Source organism: Anser cygnoides, chromosome 16 (assembly GCF_040182565.1).
Source record: "Anser cygnoides isolate HZ-2024a breed goose chromosome 16, Taihu_goose_T2T_genome, whole genome shotgun sequence".
Taxonomy (NCBI): domain Eukaryota; kingdom Metazoa; phylum Chordata; class Aves; order Anseriformes; family Anatidae; genus Anser; species Anser cygnoides.
In genome coordinates this window covers 11813439-11833849 of record NC_089888.1, presented here as the reverse complement: position 1 = coordinate 11833849, position 20411 = coordinate 11813439, and the positions used below count along the sequence as shown (strand labels likewise).

At 45.2% G+C, this 20411-nt stretch overlaps 1 protein-coding gene across 2 annotated transcripts in view; it reads right to left on the bottom strand.

The window, feature by feature from the left end:
• Window positions 1-16433, bottom strand: part of TRPC4AP (transient receptor potential cation channel subfamily C member 4 associated protein) — a 35917-nt gene extending 19484 nt beyond the window's left edge. The window contains exons 1-6 of one of the 2 annotated variants that reach the window (XM_066978410.1): window positions 16269-16433; window positions 6966-7094; window positions 6592-6708; window positions 3979-4036; window positions 2775-2830; window positions 1046-1174 (exon numbers count right to left, since the gene is read on the bottom strand). In XM_066978410.1, coding sequence (XP_066834511.1) covers window positions 1046-1174; window positions 2775-2830; window positions 3979-4036; window positions 6592-6708; window positions 6966-7094; window positions 16269-16418 — 639 coding nt within the window. In that variant the 5' untranslated portion in view covers window positions 16419-16433. Of the gene's footprint in view, window positions 1-1045; window positions 1175-2774; window positions 2831-3978; window positions 4037-6591; window positions 6709-6965; window positions 7095-7210; window positions 7344-16268 lie in introns of those variants that run through there. The other variant, XM_013199394.3, reaches the window with a different exon arrangement.
• Between the last annotated feature and the right edge of the window lie 3978 nt (window positions 16434-20411).

Below are 20411 nucleotides of genomic sequence, written 5' to 3'. Positions count from 1 at the left end.
CACAAGCAGTGGCAAATGAACTCTGAAAACAGCTGTTACTTTACAACTGGTGTCATTTATGTTTATTAATTCCAGAAGCATATATATCTATCCTTTAAAGACTTTAAGGGCTCTGCATTTAAGTCAAATTTGGGGGCCTTTTTTTTTTTTTTTTTTAATCATTTAACAGACCATTTGCATTTAAAGTTTCAAATCTGAGTTTTCCGCTTCTGCCTGTAGTTTCTTAGAAGCTTACAGATGAGAACAGGCTCCTAGATTTCCCTCCCTCAGTCTTGTTCATTAAAAGATATAAAAATTATTTTCAAAATTTGTTATTTACATTCAGATAAACTAAGCTTGTTTACTTCTTTAGAAGTGCAATATCCTCGACTTTACTCTGAAAAAAACAGTGACAAGCTAGCTACAAGACCCTGACCCTCTCCACATAATGTACATTTTGTTGATACATTTTGTTGACAATTTTCCCAGGGTTCCACCTCTGAAGTTTTCTTTGCACCACATTAGGGTACTAAGCTGTAATGACATCAGCAAGGTTTTCAATACAAGTTCAAAAACCCAGCTCACACAGAAGACCTCATTGTCTGTTCCCCCTGCCTACAGCAAACAACCTCAAGTAATCTCAGGGAGATAACAAAACCCAAGGTAAGGGAGAGAAGCACAGGAAGCTTTCTGGATGTCTGCAAGACTACTGAAATATCTGGAACGTAATCAAAAGGAAAGGACTAAAAAAATGAATTTGGATGAGTTCCATTTTCTTTATTTGAAATATTGGCCATGATTTAATAATGAGCTACGTATCCACTCCCCCATCATCCTCTGCAAGCTACGCAAAAGCATTACAAATATGATACCACATACATAGTTTGGCTTCTGTCTGATCTGTGATTAAAGCTAATGATCAGTGTAAACAGGCATGCTTCAAAGAAGCTACAAGAAGTGAGAATGCTAGCTTTGAGAATTATTTTCAGCAACCCTTCACAGAAACAGCTGTATTTTCTCCACTGGCCTGAAAAGCCATGCAAAAATAAGAAACCAGTTAACAAACCTTTTTTACTCCCAAGATATCTTCAATGAGTGTTGCAGTTTGCAGGAATGTCTTTTTGTTTGTCATCAGTGTAAACAGGAACAGCACAAAGTCGTTTCTTTCTGCCAGTCGCCTTGTGACTCCTTCCGTCTAGAAAGCAACAAGAAGCACACAGAGTCAGGGCCCACCTTGACACATCATGCTACAGGCACATGCACAACAGTTTTAAGATGATGTATTATCAAATCCTCTGTTCCTGAAAACATTGTGTTTATAGTGACCAAATGTAACTCCAATCCTCGCTTGAAGTCAACAAGAGGCTTGCAAAAACTACAGGCTCCAGGATGAGAGCCTTCACTCAAGGCAAAGTCGTTTACTTGCTTAAATCAAGAGTAAACACTGAATGCCTGGAAACATGTCAGAGAGGCTTGCCTCTAGTTTCCCATACAAATTATAATCAGCTCCATTTCATAATATGCAAATGCAGTCCCCAGATTCCTCCTTAACTGTTAGCATTCCTCTCAGCTGGGCAGACTTCAAGCAACCAGAATCAAGCATCAGCCTTAATGAATTCAGTGATGAACACATCAGCCATGCTACAGCACACTAAGGCATGAGTTTTGGGTTCATCACAGAGTTAAGTAATGCTAGCTTTCATGCTCTGATCTCTGCTGATAGCACGGACAGTCTTTTCTGGAATTAAATGTAACTTAAACTACATCCTCAGTGCTTGCAAAGTTGGCTATTGTGACTGACCGATCACCACTGCTCACAGAAATAGACTAGCTTACATACTTCCTAAATATTTACAGATAAACATAAGAACAGTTTATGTTGCACACAGAAGACCTCTGTGATCCTGAACAGTTCTCATTCAAATGAGTGGTAATAATAAAGTGAATCAATCAAACAGCAGCTAATCCAAAAAAATGCAAACTTGTTCCTTCACTATTACAATAATCACAGTTTGCAGAAGTTGCATTACCTCTAGTTTAAGGAAAAAAATAAAATCCTATTAAGTCAAGCAGGCGGTGGTGCTCCCTCTGTTCTCCTTCCCATCTGTACACAGATACTTAGTACTCAAACTCTCGAGATAAGGTTGATGTCTTTGGAAGAGCTCCAGTCCAGTGACTATCATCTTGTTTTTTTTTCCATTAAACAATGCTCCCTAGGTTATGACCTAATAAACTGTGTGATTAACTAAACAATGCTGAGGATGTTCCCTGTAAGCATAATCAGAGGCATGCCCTTCTAGCTCTCCATTAAAATTCTGAAGCTATTTCAATAGCTGGCACTGATCTGCCATCAATGCGCAACTGGACTGATATTCAACATACAAAGAATTTGCAGGATCAAACTTAAAGAGCTTGCGAGCACTGTTACTGAACAAGATGAGCTGTAGCTTGGGTTAGACTGTAGGAATCCATTTCTAGTTTCAAATTTTAAGCCTGAATACAACAAACGCTGACATGGATTTTCTATGGGAACACGGACACACAAAGATCCAAACAAGAGAGATTAAGCTTAACAACGTGCCTAAGACGACACAAATTATTTGAACAATGATCCAAAATACAGGGTGGTCCTATATTTAACTAAAGGAATTCTAATGAAAAGACTCAGAGTAAGTTTAAATTATGTTTAAAAGAGTCTGTCTGTTGTCTTGTCAAGTATAAAACAATCACATCAAATGAAAAACAGCAGATGCACTGGTCTAGCCAGAACGCATTTTCATAGCAGTTGCACTTACACATATACACGTGTTGTACAGTATGCTTAAACAGTCCTTGATGAGGTCATCGCTTACTGCAAAGAAGAAAACAGACATTCACTAGTCTTATCTTGACAAGTAATGTTGCTCAGTAACATCCACAGTAGTGACATGAATAGCTATAAACTGAGTGAGAATTTCAGGCTAACTACTGACTTGGATCATACCTGCAAATGTCTTGCAGATAAAAAACACAGTAAATTACTCTGTAACTGCTCTGTTTGCTTGCTTTCTTCCAGAACTACCACTGCCTAGGACTGCAGATGGAGATGTACCTGAGGTCTAGCACACTTCTTAGTCACGCACAGAAAATTACAGGGTTTGTAAACAGTATTTTAGAGAAGGAAAGAAGTCATAAATCAACTCAAAATTCATCAATATGGAAAAAATGCTATAAGAGACAAATTAGTTCCAATTATTAAACGTGAAAAGAAGTCAGTCTTTAGTCCATGTGTTTTTCTCCAGGCAGCATCAGGAATTGGTAGAAAAGCTTTCAATCTGATTTATTCCAGCATTTTAATATTTAAAAAACATATGGGCATAGAACAGCTGCCTCTAGCTCAAGTTCAAGTTACTTCACCTTTGAAGTTCCCTGGCTGGTGGGCAGGGACCACGGCGCATACCATGACATTTTCTTTCCTCAGGAGAGTTGCAGGGAGTCAACAGAATCACAGACAAGAGAAATGGAAACACTAAACTGAAGCTGCTCCAGCAGGAAAGCTGACCTGAAGCTACTGCTCCCCATTAGCAAGTTCTCTTTACGGCAATTTGGAAATTACTAGTCACTGTGACTTGGTCAGGAAAACAGCATACTTTTCATTATCTCACAATCTCTATAACTCCTATTACATAAACAATGCTTTGTGGCTTATTGTTAATAATTGTTAACAGTAGCTATAGCCACAGTAAGATGAAGTTTCAAGTGAGTACAGATTTGCTGCATTGAGAAAAGTCATGCTGACAGCATGAATACTCCTGATTTTGCAGCAGGTTACTACCCTAATTCTCAACATGAATCACTACTACAGAGAATAAAGAAACCAATGATTCACTTTGGAACATGAAATCCCTGGTATAGAAGGAAAAGAGCAACAGAAAAATAGAATAACTCCTTAGATATAATAGAATAACTAAAGGGTAAAAGGCAAAAATGGAAAAAAAATGAGCAGATCTATTTACTTACTTTTTTGTTTCTTCTTTTGTGTCATAAGGGTTGGTCTCATGAGAATTTCTACTAAAAGCTGTAAAACAATAGATAAAGAATTAAGGGAATAATCATTGGGACACAAATAAACAGTTAATTTGTCAGTGACAAATTCAAACTTAGACCCATCTTTGTTGAAGTCACTAAGATGAATGATGGGAATTTTACAATCAAAAACCCGGTGGTGTCAAAATTACATTCCCAAAAAATAGTTGTATTTACCCTGCAGAAAGAATAACATACGTATAAAATAGGCTCCCACCGGCAAGTTTTTAAGCACAAGTCTGCAAAGAATGTATTTTCACACATATCCAGATAACATCAAGGATGACTATCACGCATTTCCCAAAATAATGAATCTTTAGCAATAATCTGCAAAGAAATGCAGATTTTGAAAGGGCTCTTCCTAAATCTTGCTGGATTTCAAAATATATTTCAACTTGAAAGAGGAAAATATATTTTTCAGTGTTTGTTAGAGCAACTGTTGAATTAAGAGGGTAGCAAAATGACAGCAGCACTAATGTAGTGCTCATATTAACAGCTTAATTTTTAGGAGGAGAATGCACACCTCAAGGCCAGGTATCCGAGATAAGCACACAAAGATATCCGTAAACACTTGGGATGCAGGCCACCTGCTCTTCTTCTGGGAAAGAACATCTACTGCAAGCAGCGTGTCTTTTAAGAGTGGCTGCAGTAAAGATCTCTTCTATCCTGCCACAGAAGCATACCCTATCTCTTTCTTTTTCAGTACTATAATCCACCACGTAGTTATCATCTTATCCTTGAGCACTGGTATGCTTCGCACATACACTCCAGAGACTGGACTGCAGTGGTGTCAGACAATCCTTGGAGAGGGCTTTCTTCAGCCATCCTACTGAAACTGCGACAATATGCAGCAAGAAGTGCAAGAGGCCAAAGGCAGAGAGAGCATAGGTAAGAGGGTGCCTCACTTACCCAGAGAGAAAAAAAAAAAAAAAAAAAAAAAACACCACAGAAATGGAGTTACGAGATCTCATTTCTTGAAATGGGTCACATTCATGTCCAAAGTCCCTAAAGCTCATGTATTAATTGACATGCTCGCGTACTCTCAGGCAGTATTTTATAATAATTCATATAAAGGGATGATGCACAAATGTGCTTTTGTTCTTCTTTGATGTAAAGGCTGTCTGAATCTGAAAGTATCTACACAAACATGCTATCACACATTCTAGTGTGATGCTGTGGAGTACACTGCAAGTCTAGTGTCTTCCGAAGTTACTGATACTTCATGGTTTGAAATATCCCAACACAGAATCAGTACGTGGCACACACAGAACTAGTAGATCAGACTAATTGCCTTTCAGGTCCTAAAGTAGGACTTTCAAAAGCACCTACCGCTACCTTCTAACACTACCTTTAACCAGATTAAACCCACTTGGACCAGCCAAATCTCTCACCACAGTACCAGGTAATTAGGAACCAGGTATCTATTGTTATAGTCAGAAAGCTGACTGTTACCCAAGAAAGCTAAAAAGAAAAACAAAAAAACAACCAAACAAAAAAAACAAACCACCAAATCACTCCCCTTAACTATCAAAAAAACAAATATACATACACATTTAAATATGAAACAAGGCCTTTTTCAGTGCATTTTTATGGTAAAAACACTTTAATAGAAAGCATCACTTTTTCTGTTTAAAAATAAAAAGTATTGTTTTTAAGCATTTTCATACTACGTTCTAAATTGTTTGGGTAGCTGAAGAATGTTGTCCTCAAATGACATGATTCCAGCAACTAAGCTAGTGTTATTTTCAAAATAACATATCCTAAATAGATGTCTTGTTGAAATAAAGGCCCATTAAGCGTAACAAGAGAGAAGTAGCAAAGACTGCTAGACAAAACAAAAATGAAGTTCATCAGTTGCCTGAAAAACACAAATCATACATTTCTAAGGAAAGGTAAGATCCTAGTGTCTGTCACAATAAAATTGAGCAAACTTGGATATATTTGTAATGCCAAACTACAACAGATAAACAAAGAGATAAATTGCCAAAACATCTACACATAAACCTAGCAGCCCTGCTTAAAAATTTTTCCATAGATGAAGCAGCGCGCATTGCATGGCAGCAATAAAGAGACAACCTTGCCAGGAGTGTACTAGTATGCTTAAAAACAAAGACATTCCCCTCAGTGTCATTCTTGGTGCTTTAGTAGTGACTGTAGTATTTAACCTTTCAACTAGAAATCATTTGAAACTGTTGAAGACCCTAGAGGTCTTGTCTCTCAAGTTACAAGCAGGCTACCTGAAGAAACAATCAAATTTACAACATAAAAAACAGTATTTTGCTTTTGGTGATGTAATACATTGGAAAATACACCTTTTTCACATTTTGAACAACTCAAGTAGGCACAACTGTAATTACTAACATCAAATCAGTAAAATGCTTCTGTAGCTTGCATTTAGAAACTTCACGAGTCTCAAAGGTGTCATTTACAGATTTAGCAACGGCATGACTACCATGCAGAAATGTCCTGGTATCTCTGAAAAAAGAGAAAAAAAAAAGCAAAAAAAAAGCAACAAAACCAAACAAAAACACGACCAGCTACACTTACATCAACTCCTCCAAACAAGTCAAAGGTGTACGTATTTGGGAAAGTGGACTCTTGAGCAGCTTTTCTATCTTCTGTAACAAATGCCATGGCTTCCATCGAGAGAAGTGGAGAAATTTCCTGTATGCAGTTTAAAAATACAAACAAAAGAGATGATTCATAGAGAAAACTATTCATCAGTATAAACACAACTTTCTCAGACTATCCATGTGATCTAGTGACTAATCAATTACACACATTCCTAGCTATTATTCGCATCCAGTTCACAGGTACTATCATGCAAACACTTTCAAAAGTCACAGTGTATCATCATACTAGCCTTTAAAGAAAGTTAACAACAAAAAAACCACCCCATTCCAGAACACAGCAGGCAATACCTTTAAGATGCTTTGGCACTGGGAGAAGTCGCTGTTTGGGTGGCTATGCTCGTACAGCTTTTGCAACAGTAAGGGAATCCCATTCCATTTTGCTTGTTTATCTCTTTCCTTTAACAAGGCCTCTGTGATCTGCAACAAAGGACGAATATAATTCCCACATGTCCAGTGCATAACACCCAGGAAAACAACCTGCCCATAATTCCAATATTGGAATATCACAGACAATCACATGTCGTAGTCTGTACCATTAGAAAATGCAGCACCTCTTCCCAAACAGCAATCTATCCAGGACTGGTAGCAGCAGAATTTTACAGATGGTCGACGTATCTCGTGTGGGACAGGGCTTAAAGCAGATGTTATCACTTCAAATACTTACTTATTCAAATATATACTTAGTTATTATGGGAACATAATCATCTCTAAATAATTCCACTAGTGTACCTCTGATTGACAGGTCACTGAAGAAGGAAACTGGGGACCTTGACACTATCGCAAACAACACTGGACTGAAGCAGAGAGCACGCACTGAAGACAGAAAGACTTCATTACTCGTTACGTTCAACCAGTACTGAGCATTTCCTCGGCCAAATCCCTGAAGCCACTGCCGGTCCTAGCAATGGCCCAAACCACGAAGATGTACAAGCACTCCTGAGGAATGTATCAACACCCCAGTGAGAAGTCCCTCTGCAGCCCTGGGCTGCTGGTAACTGCAGACCGACAGCTGCACCGGCAGAACAGCACCGCCGTTACCCCTGGGAAGCAGGCTGCGATCACCAACAACACCTTAGCATTTCTTACTGCAGTTTGCAAACGTCCTCCGATTTTCTTCCTCCTCCACAGTATTTTACACCTGAACAAACGAAGTAGCAGCACAAGACTAGTGAATACTCTGCTTAGAGCACTGAAAAATCTACAGCAGGCGTTGCAAAGGCTGAACACTGCAGGTTAATTCCAGCGGGTGCTCCGAAGGAGGAACTCTTCATCAAGTCCCCGGTCCAGTTAACGTGAACCAGAATTTAGCCCCTCTGCTTAACGTTACTTCACTGGAGGTACTGAGACAAACCTGAAGTGAGGATTTATCCTTGTAGAGAAGAGGAGAGGAGACAACAATAATTAAAGCCAGCAAGACCTCTGGCTGGTTTTACAAAATTTTATATACCTTTCAAATAAAAATAAAAATTAAAAAATAAAAAAAAAAAGCCAATCCTCAGGCCAGCAAGACCTTACTTCAGTGCCACACTGGTGAATTTTTCCTCGCTCCTAGACCCACGCTTCTCAGCTGCTCTCACTCTGGGTCAGTTAACCCGCATTGTTTCCTTCCAGCCTGCTTTAATGCTCATTGTTAATAGTTAACAGCCAGGAAATCGCCTTCCTTATTGTTTCAGCCAAGACATCCTTCTCAGCTACACCTCAGCGTACCATTCCAAAGGGATGGGCCATTCGGTTCCAATTAGACAATTATATGCAAATATCCTCCCATTTCTGACTGAGAATTTAACCCTTTTCTCTGCTTGTAAGACAGCGTACGGGAAGGCCAGAAAACTGATGCAAGCATATGAAAAACCTCAGACTGACACTAGTTCCTACGGGTCCTCTCCCGTCCTAGCTTCCCAGATCCTTAGGGCTCTTTTCCTGATGAAATACTCAAATTTGTACTTTAAGAATTTCAAGGTTCGTAAGCACCAGTTTTTCTTGCTACAAGGAGTGACTGAAGCAATACAAGCAAGCCTGGCATGTAACACTCTCTTCAGTTTTAAACTTTTCTCTAATTTCTGACTTTGGAGTAAGAGTCATCAACCAACATCGCTGGAGAATGCGGCAGAATTCCTTCTGCGGAGGCCGCCCTTACAAGAAATGGCAGGACAAAACCAGAAAGTCGAAATGGCTTCGTGTTATTTGGACTGTGAGTAATGGATCAGCCTCTTTGAAGTCACCAATCCCCAGTTCTCCCTGCAACACCCAGCGCAGAGAGGGCGAGGAGCCCTGCCACCACCCCGTCTCCGCCACGGGAGGAGCACACAACCCCAACCCCACGAGCTGCAGGAGGAACCCGATTAATTGCTGGGTAAAGTGCAAAGAACACGTAGCAAAATGCCAGGGACAGGATCCAACTATCTGGCTCCAGCCGATGTGGGAGATACCACAGGCAGCGATGACGCGAGCAGGCTGCAGCCTGAGGTTCCAGCGGCGCAGCGCAGAGTTCAGCATCCAAGTGCTCTCAGAACAGGCCAAAAGCCCTTAAGTGCTGTTCTGTGCTTCACTTTGCCCTGGGCTTCACACTGCATTTGGTAATCACACACACACACGTGTTGGTTTGGGGCAGAACCCATCTCCGTCCTCACTTCTGTACCAGCAGGGCTTCCTCTCCCCATCCTGGCCTCTGATACGCAGCCGCCTGTGCTGGTCTGCAGAAAACTTCCAGACGTGAAATTCTGAAAGACTGAAGTAAACGTTTCCTTGCTCTCATCTCCTTGTAACTGCTTTCAAAAAAAAAAAAAAAAAAAAAGCTTTTCTTTCTTTCTCTTGATTTAATGCCCGTCTTTGGTTTCGTTGCAAGCTCCAGCCTGTGGTCCTTATGAGGCTGCCCTGGCTCGGAGTATTTCCATTGTGGCGGGGCGGCATTTGCCAGCGGAAAGACTTTGGATTCTGCGGAGGGATTCAAATTCAATTAAATGGGATGGAGCTCTCTTTCCCTGCAACCATCTTGGTTAAGATCCGCATCTCGTGAGTTCTGTAAGAGCAGTGAGTCACCATTTTTCATTTACAAGCGGAGCTGGTCTCCCTCTTGCTCTCCTGTTGGGCAGACGGCAGCGAGCACGCATCGAATTGGCAGCGGGTCTTTTGGGGCCCCCTCCTCTCTCCGTTTTTTTGGTCTCACCCGAGTGGAATAAGCCCAATCCAACACCGGTATTTCAGGACTTTTCTTCGCTCACCGAGTAGCCGTGGAGAAAACCTCGGAGATCCTGCACACAAAGCTGCACACAAAGCCCATGAAGTTAGGTCCCAGCTAGCACGAAGAGGAGGTTGCAGAAGCCCGGCTGGAAGCGGCATCGGGTAAAGTAAAAGGTTTACTCGAGGCCGGGGCTATGAACTGTCAGGCCTTACCGGCAGTGGGAAGAGACGGCAAAGTATCAATTACTGGGAAAACAAAAGAAACAACATCAAAACTTCCCTGCCACCCACGCACAGTTCACCAAACCGGTACCAACACCTGGGCAGCGCACGTTTCCCAGAAGCCTGCTGTAACTCATCCCAGCTCAGAGCCCCAGCTCTCGGAGCGGTTTTGTTCCGGGCAGCCTCCGGGACGAGGCGGCACGCACCGGCACAAGCCTGAGCACCCAGCTGCCAAACCACCTCACGCCAAGCACCCAAAAGTGCCTGCACTGAGCTGGCTGGACACCGGAGGTTCCCCGCCAGGCGGATGCACCCCAGCCACCCCATGCTGCTGAAGCCAGCGTGGGCGCACTGGGAAGGCACGAGGGATCCGACTGCCGAGAGGATTCAAGCACGGAGCTGAAATGGTCGGCACGTCCACCCGTGCCTGCAGGTAGAGCACACGGAGCCTTTTCAGCCTCTCCCACAGGGCTGCAGCCCAGCACCTCCAGGGGTTTATTCCAGAGCCCGACAGCTACAGCAGGAATACCACAGTTCAACCTGATTGTTGTGCGTAATTTTTCCTCGAAGTATAAAAAGTACTCAACATAGAGACTGTAGATGAGTGCACCACTTTTAAATTTCCTTTTACCCCTCCTGTGTTAGAAATCCTTTATCCATTAGGATTAAGGCAAATCCAGCATCCACGAGCAGTTCCTAATGGTCAACAAGTCTAACAGACAACGCTTAAACCTTCACCAAGCCATATGCAGCTCCACGTTAAAATTTACCTAAATCCATACCTTCCTCTCACCCCCACCTACAGCACTTGCTGCTTCGTGCCAGCGCCCTCGCACACGCACAGAGCTGCACCACGTGCTCAAACTTTTGTTACCAGCCTAAGGTCTCTCCAAGTTGTGACTGCTTCCCCTTCCAGCAACAATTTTCCCTTCTGTTTGTGTTCCTCTTTTCCAACGATTTTCACCGTCCTATAAAAGAAGCCCTTATTTTTGCTAACCTGGCCTCCGCCGCCTTTCTGAGCTGTGGTCAGGGACACATCCATGCCCTCCCGCAGATGCTGATGAACCGAAGGCCGAGGAGCCCGCGACGGCAGCTCCAGAAGCACTGTGAGCCAGCCCCTTTGCTCTCCAGAGGGAGGGTAACAGTTTTCTAATAAAATCTTGTCTTGATTTCACGTTTTACCCTACAAAAACGTCACTGTCTTACTCAACGCTCACTACAGGAGAGCGTTCTAACAGCGTCTTCTGTGAGGCTGATCTCTGAAAAGGAAAAAAAGTTCACCCAGGTGTCCAGGCATCCTCTGCACTGCTACAGCATTCGTTCTGGGACAGATTTTCAAGCTGAGGCACATAATTCGTAATTTTTTAAATTCTTTTGTTGTTGCTATTGTGCATCAAGTTAAGATCAGAAGTTCTCTAAGGAAAAAAAAAGGCAGAATTTCCATTCCCAGTATTCTTCCTGATCACTTGTGAAGCGCGTTCAAAAGTTCTGCAAGTTTACGAGGAAATGAGGCGTAAGATTATGGATCCCAAGAAACATGCAAGCGCGTGGCCTCTGTATTTTCAACAAAAATCAAAGCCTTTCTATCCCCTTTCCATCAAGCCTTTTGGGCTGCACCTTTATAAAAACAGGAAACTAGTATTTGTGCAATTAAATATTTAATTTTCCTCGGAACATTAATAACTGAGGAAGTTGCCTCTGACGCACTGCCAGGAACATGATTATTCAGTATTTCGGGGACTGCCCAGTCATCTCAGTTCTTTATTATATTTTCCTTCCCAGTCAGTAAAAAAACCATGCGTTTGGCTACGCCGTCTCTTTCCTCACATGACGTTTCGCAGAGAAGCCTAGAACCACGGCAGCCCCCACCCCCATTTTCACGTTAACAGCACACAGGAATACAACTGCAGGCTGACGCAGCGATTCTCGAAGTGTTTTAAGGCAGAAGTGGTGAATCTGCACCTGCAAGTGGTCACCCCGCAGCTGCAGGACAGCGACTGCTGCCAGTTACCTGCCGGGTCTTTTGCACAATGCTCCAAATAAGAACAAGTAAGAGGCCCCACGCTTATTTCCAAAAAGAAACCCTCTGCAGGCGGAATTAACACCGTGAAAACCCACAGAAGAACCCCCCGCTCCCAGCCTCCCGCCAGCTCCAAGATCCCTCAAAGCACGGCTCAAGCTTCCCATCACCACCGCTTCTCCAAAGGCCTTTCTCCAGCCACCCCAAAAGCAGGGGATGAACCCGGCAGCACCGTGCCCCAGGACAAGCCCTGTTGCAGCTGCTAGCCAGGTGTAAGCATCCCTGCAACCCCCAAGACGTGTGCCACTCGCTGGCACTGCAGGAAGAGCTGGCCTACCGAGACAGAACAGGTCTGCGAATCCCAGAGAGCCACAGCCCTGCGAGCAGAGCAGCTCCGGAGCAGACCAGCAGCAGCAGTTCTTCAGAACCACTGCAGAATTTCCTGGCTAGGCTGCTGGTGTTGTTCTGACGATCTTACGCTCAGAGAAAAATAAATCAACGAGTATGTAAAATTATATTAACTTTTCGGTGATCACTCTTTCCTTAGAGCTTCTAAAGCTGCTTTTTAAAAAAAAATAAAAATCTTAAGGATAGCTACAAAAACACCAAAGCAAGGAACTATCGCATCTGCAACAGTTCTCTTCCCACTAGTCTTCAGTCAATCAAAATAACATTACCAAAGTCTAACACTAGCACTTTTGAACATTTCCAGTGTAAGACAGAGCTCCTGTCCCTGTTACATAAAAAGCGTGTCCAGGATTTCAATACCAGCTAGCTGTCCTCTCCTCAAGAGCCATAAGCCTGCTAAGACCCATACAATTAGAGCTACTAAAGTGGATTATATTCACGTGAATGTTTGCTGTTGTTGTTGTCAGGAAGAAACAAAAATTGAGTAGAAAACTAAATATTTTCTCGGACTTGGAGAGAAACTACTCCATACAACTGATACTTTATGGTGGTAGGAGTTGGAAATCTGAACGATGAGGCGGAAAATGTTTTCCTTTCACAGAGAGATCTTTCAGAGTGGTTAGGGACTACGCTGCTAAGGGAAGCATCTACTCCTAGGAATAGCAGATCATGAAATACAGCTGGAAAAATGGACTCTCTTTCCATTCTTACTGTTTCAGCTAAGCCTTGGCAATCCTGAGAGACCAGCGCTGGTGACCTGCTCCTGGGGCTGCACCAGAAGCATGCTAATTTGCCAGCAAATCTCTGGCTAATCCGTCATTATACTACTTCTCCACAGGGATTCACATAGCTGCACCTAAACATCTCCTGGTTTCATGTCACACATGTGCTTTTCACAGTCGGCTTGCAGCAGATGAAGTTTGTGCCCTCTTGCCACAGGGATGAAGTCCTGCTTTGAGCTCGACCAGGTGAACCAAAACGTTCCTTTGCCTTCACAGAACAGCGGCATGAAACCCCACCACGTCTTACAGTGCAGTGCGCGCAGCACAGCTGTGCCAGGCCAGCCAGCTCACAAGCAGTGTTTTTCCTTATTAGAAAATGCGTGTCACTTCTGGGAAGTTGGCCCATTCCTAGTTTACCGGTATCTGAAAAGCCTCTTTCACTTGCTCTGCGCTCAGCACAAGGTTACACAATCTGATACCAGTGATTGATGCTTACATCCAGGGCAGCCGCTGATGCTAGCAATACAGCTAAAATGGATATACGAACAGATAATGGCAACGTCCACTAAAACGTGTTTTATCCATCAGCCTTCTTAGCCCTAACGCTGACAGACCAACCGACAAGAAAGCCGTGACTTCGGGTAGGTGAGCACAGCAGGAACACATGACAAAGATGCAGATTTTAGAGGTTTAGCTGGCTTCAAAACTGCCAGACGTTCAGGTGGCTGTTGTTGTCCAAACTATTTTTGTGTCCTTCTAAGATCAGACCAATGAATGTTCCGATACAGGCCTGTCGAGAACTATCCTTACTGTGTCGAGGGTAAGCCCCCACTTCCCTCAAAAAATTGATTTTGAGATCACCTGAAGTTAGTACTCCGAGCTTCACTAGAAAACAATCAGTACTGTTGCCTACAGAAGAGTACTAATTGCCTCTCAAAGACCAGATGCTAAAATAGTGACAGTATGGTGGGAGAACAGGACTCGGATGGCAGCGCCACGACACAGACTGGTGTTTCCCAATCTCTCCGAAGATGTTGAAGAGTTTCTCCTCCTCACAGGATGCCAGGGGTGCAGTTCGTGCAGCTTGTGACTCAGAACTTCCCTACAAAGAACAGTACGACGAACTGGAAGGACATTCTCCTGACTTGTTCTTGGAGACCCCAACACGGCAGCATGGAAACTTGATCTGCTCTCGTGCTTTTCAGGAACAAATGAGCTGAGAAACTTAAGCAAGGGCTCCACGCGTCTACTGAGGAGTCAACAGAAGGAAAAACTGTTAACATCTTGATAAAAATAAAACTTCAAAGAAGAAAGTACCCCAACCTGCCTCGTACTTCTTTAAAAGTTACGTCAAAGTGTTTTATATTTAGACCTTCTACAAACAAAAAACTGCTTCAAGGTAACAGGACAGAGACAATTTACAAAGTTGAAAATCGTTCAAGGAGTTGATTTTTTTCCCCTCAGTGATTTAAAAATGCATTCCTACAGCACTTACGAAGCACTGGGAGCCCAAGGTGTCCAAGCTTCTCTCAGTGCAGCATAGCGACACTGAAATTTACAAAGCAAACCAAGAAAGCAACAAAATCCACCCCAAACCAAGGCCTTATGAGAAGGAGGGCAGAGCGGGCAGAAGTTTCCTTGATTTCTGTGAAAGCCCTGCCGTTTGCTTCAGCAGTTGTTTCGAACAATTCACAAAAGCCCCGAATTAAAACCCAGCACCACTGTGCTTCCCGAGCAAAACAAAGCCTGGAGCGAACGCAGCGGCCCCAACGCGTCACACTGGCACACGACATTGTTATGGGTTTATTTGACTTAAATCGCTATGGGAGCAAGCAAGCGAGCCCACAGAGGTGGGCAGGCACGGTAGCGAGACAACATGCCGCTGTGTCAGCCTGCCCTGCAAAATACATTCCTGAGACAATCCCAAGAAAAAGCTTCCTAAAAAACTGAGAGTTACAGGGTCAAATTCAAGCAGATGATTTGCTTTTTCTGAAGTATTTACCAAAGCAGTATCTGAGCGAGTGGTACAACTGGGGCAAAAAGAGCAGTTAAAAATCACCCCCTGCTCTTTTACCTACCTCACCTACAGGTACGGGCACTTATTTAGGTGAGCGAGTCTTCTTGTAGAAATTGCTCAGAATCCTCATTAATCAAGGAAAATACTCCGTTGTCTGTACTAATGAAAACTACTTAAATAAATCATTTTTTTTTTAATTAAATTTCAACCCTTTTATAATACTTTAGCTCAATGAATCACCACCAAAATGTAAATTCTTTATCCCATGCTCCAGGTTCCAATTATTTGCACCGGTTTCACGTTCAGTCTTTAAAATAAATGCCAGCTGTTCCTCATAAGAAGAGCCGAGGCCAGTACCCACCGGCAGCTTCTTCAAAAAGCGACCTATGCTAGAAGCCGAGCTGATTTCACTCCTCGGTATTTCCCAACAGCATCAGCTGGGAAAGATGACGACTTCCAACAGCCCTGGAACGGCTTCGTGGAAAACCACCAGCACGAACCCTCGGCCGCTGCGGAGCCCTCCCTCAGGAGGCTCCCCTCGGCCCGCACACACGGCTCGCGTTTTCCCGGTGCGCTCGGCTCGGTTTGCGGGACGAGCTGCCCCCCACCCCCGGTGCCAACCGGGCCACAAACGGCTCCGGCAGAGCAGGGCACGGCTCCCCCGGCCCCACCGCCTCACGGCCCGGGCGGGCAGCGAGGGGCCTCCCTCACGGCCCGGGGGGGGGGGCTGCGGGGCCTCCCCTCGTTCACCGGGTCGGGGCCGCCACGGGGGGGGCCGGGGGAGGCCGCTCTGCAGCCGCTGCCTCGGGGGTGGGGGCGGTAGCCTCGGGGGTGCCCGGTAGCCACGGGGGAGGCCCACCAAGCCCCCGGTAGCCTCGGGGGGGGGCCCACCAAGCCCCCCGCCCCCCCCTTCGTACCGCCAGAGCGCCGCCGGACCCCGCACCCCGAGTTCCGCCAGGCCCCGCCGGACCTCCCCCCGCCCGCCCGCCCGCCCGCCACACCGGGCCTCCCCCTCCCGGTACCTGCGCCCCCCTCGTGAGGCCGCGGCCGCTGAGCTGCCCGCGGCGGAGCTGCGCCAGGATGTTGGTGGTGGGCGCTCCTCGCCGGCTCCCTCCCCCCCCGCCGCCGCCGCCGGGCCCCGGGCCGCCCCCCGCTGCCGCCGCCGCCGCCATGGCGCTGCCCCGCTCGGCCGAGACAAACAGGAAGCGCCCCCTCCCCCCGCCGCGGACCCAACGGCGCGAGGCACGCTCCGCAGCGCCCCCGCGCGGGCCGCCGGAGGGGGAAGGGGCGGCGCCGCGGGGGGTGCTGGGAAATGTAGTCCCGGCCCGCCGCGCTGGAGCCGCGGGGAAACCGTGGCAAGCACCGGGGAAGCTGGCCCTAAGTAACAGCAGGGAAGCCCAGCCGCAGATAACCTCGTCTGCTCAGCCAAGGCCTTCCCTGGCTCGCATCGTGCGGGCTGCTTGTCAGCCCTCCGCCCTTCCGCACGGCCCCCAGAGCAGTCAGGATGGGGGAATCGCACCTTTTTCACCACAGCCGCTCCACACCCTGTAAAGCTGTTACTTCAGCTGCAACCCTACAAAAAGAAACCTAACTAAAACTTACGAGGGTCCTGTTTTGATGCATTTCTTTCTAACAATCTAATATCCTTCTTACATAAGCACATGGAGAACAGTCCCTATGAAGAAAGTAATATCAGAAACAGCCTGGCCGTGTTACAATAACATGGTTATTTCCGTTAAAATACCCACATGCTTCCCTACTGCTAGCTGAGGGGAGCAATTCAGACACAGAACGGAAATCCATAGTGCAGCACCCCAGGAGCTTCTTGACTCAAGTACAATATGGCAAGTGGAAGAGCCCAGACTGTAAGACAGGCCTTCGTGACAAAGCTGCTCTGCCCCTGGAAGAAAAGGGAAAAAGTTGGATTCGCACATGCTGCTAACCAGGTGCAAGATAAAGGGATGGAGAGGGACTCTTTACTTGTGTAGATAACAATAGGACGAGGGGGAATGGTTTTAAACTGAAAGAGGGGAGATTTAGATTGGGTGTTAGGAAGAGGTTCTTTACTCTGAGGGCAGTGAGGCCCTGGCACAGGCTGCCCAGAGAGGCTGTGGGTGCCCCGTCCCTGGGGGTGTTCAGGGCCAGACTGGATGGGGCCCTGGCAAACCAGATCTAGTGGGTGGCATTCCTGCCCATGGCAGGGGGTTGGAACTACATGGTCTTTGAGGTCCCATTCTATCATTCTATGAAATACTTGAGGGTTAACAAAGCAAGCAAAAACAAGCCAGAGGTCACAGCACTTTGCAAAGGCAGACACTTGAAAGCATGTTCTTGACACATATACAGACAGCGGCTCCTTATTACAGTCCCCAAGATCACTGGCAGCTGCCCTCCTTTGCTTCCTTCGGTCTCTCCTAGACTTTTACTACTGTCTCCTGCCCAGCAAAGCAGCGCAGATGGGGTTCTTGTAAGACAGCAAGGATTGCAATGTTCCATTTTAACTTGCCCTTGGTGTACAAAGAACAATAGAAAGTAAAGACACCAGGGATTAATATATTGCTTAACAGCATTGTCTGACCAGTGGGGTGAGATCCAGGTGAGGTATTTTATAGTTTTACAGCATCACATCTTACCTCACTAGTCACCAACATGAGTAACCCATGGGCCTGCTGTTGATCACACTTATAGGTAAAATGCACGATCTGCTAATGGATGACTTGCTCTTTACATGAATTGCTGTTCACAGAAAACCACTGAGCACTGCATTTGAAGAAATGCAAGCACAATCATCTTTTCACCTACTACTTAACTCCCGCTGCTTCATAGATAAAAAATGCAGCTCTCAGTCCACTTTCTTACTGCTTCCCCTACATCCCTTCCCCCTTCCTTTTTTTTTTAAACGAACGTATGTTTTTGCCATTTGCCAGGAATCCATGCGAAGGTCTGACTCATTTTCCTCCATCTTCTCCTTCGTTAGCTCCACTAAAATAGTCTTTCACAAGATGCTTCTCTGACCTTTCATCAATCCTGCCACATCCTTAGCCCCTCCAAATCCAAACAATTCCTTTCAAAATACCTTGAAAAATCTGGTCTTAAGCTTTGCAGGCTGCCTACAGTGGAGAAGAATAATAAGACAATTACAAGGGCAACATCAATAACAAATGCTAAATTTGGTGTCTGTGCTGTCTTTCACAGCTCAACCAAATCTGCAGTTTCCTTCCAGCTTTCAACAGCTGCCAAGAGTATGCACTGTAGGTGGGACCTTCTGAGTTCTGACCTGCCTCACTTGGAAGCCATCCAGAATTGCCACTACCCATCTGTGTTTCATGCACATCTCATTTTGGATTCCTGACAAAACTCCTCCACGTTCTGCTAACGTGACCAAGTGCGCACCATATTGCTTGACTGGAGCTCTCCCTCCAGCTGGAATATGCCAAAACAGACCTGCCATCTCTTCTCACAGATGTCCTTCATCATAAGGCTCCTGGAAGGAAAGGCAGCAGGACACTACAAGCTGCATCTTTCTTCTTTTTTTAACTGTCTTGTGATATTATTTCTGATTCCGGCTCTCACTAAGCGCAGAACCTCTCAAGCTACGCATACAGGGAATGGAATCTGACCTCTAGTGGGGCAGTGAGACACCAGCCATTTCATCCTGCCATCCCTTAGGGAGGGATTTCCAAACATCTGTCCTTCATCACCCTGCCTACGAAATAGTACAACTTGCACGTCAGCAAGGCTTGAGCACGCTGCCTGCCTTCCAGCAGCTAGGCCAAGTCAGTTTTCCAGTTAAAGAAAAGGTTTACTGAGGATCCTACGAAACCACATCAGAGAACTTTTTGTTAAATAAAGTTTTACTAAGATGGTAGTCACTCCAAACTGGAGCATGCCAAAATTGAGGTTGTATTATTCTAACTCATCTGTCCTGTAACGCTAATCAAGACCTAATTTCTCACAGTAGAACAACATCTATGGACAGATTAATTCTTTCAGCTGCAGCTGTGCTGAGGAAAGATCTTACCTCCTAAGGCTATTAGCCCCTGCTTCTGCCATGGAGCCTCTTAGGTGAGGGTACCGAAATTCCACTGTTACCACACATCTACTGCGTTGGTAATCTGCAGCCTATCCTGTAAGTCCTTCATGTTCCTCAGGGTGGGGCAATGCTGAGAATCAGGACTGAGCACTGGGTGAAGCTGTTGGAGAACACCTGTATTTTGTTGTTCTACAAGCTGGGCAGTGAATAGTGAGAGATACGAACAGCTGGAAAAGAAAAAAATATAACCTTGTGGTTACAATGAGGAGCCACAAGCAAAGCTCCATCTTTGTCTAACGATGTTTTAGGGTGCTCCACTCTCAGTACCTGCCTGCAACACTTGCATGCAGTATTTCTAGAAGGACAGCTGTCCTATCGGCTGAAAAGCACACAACTAGAAGGGACTGTAGAAGTTACCAATGCATCCAATACATCTTCTGTCTGTCCGCAGATGGAAATGCCTCTTACTGTAGTTTACTCATAACTGCAACAGGATTTCCATCCTCGGTGTAGGAGTTCAGGTTTTATCTAACTTTATAGCACCAGTGCTGCTAGAGACAACAAGAGTAGCTCCTCAAAGCAGTAATCCTGCCACACCAGCAAAGACTGGGCCCTGGCTCAGTTCCATTTCAGTATTTCACTGGCCAGATGGATTTACTTATCTGAGTGGGCTAGGTACAGGATAAGAGGCTACAACACACCTCACAGAGCCATGTCAGACTGACGGCATTGTAATAGACAACACAGAGGAGGAAAAAAAACAGTGTTAGATGCAAAACCAAACATTCCTGGGCTGCCAGGGGTGCATTTTAAAGACGCACAAGAAACAGCTGTAACGCATACAGCAGTGAGGCAGCAGTGGCTTGCACACTGGGAGGCACAGGACTTTTCTGGTTGTCTAAGTACTAATCTATGCAAAAGCTTCTGTAAGGCCACCAGATACCCTCTTACTAGCTATCCATACATTCTCTTCAAACTGCCAGCTTGGAGCTTCTCTGCCAGATTCTGGCTTCTCTGTGCTTGCTCCGGGCTGCTTGCCATCCAGCAGGCGTGGAGAAAGACCATCATTTTTCTGCCCCTTTTTAATTCTCTTTAAAGAAGAAAAACCTCTTCACAACACTACAGAGTTTGC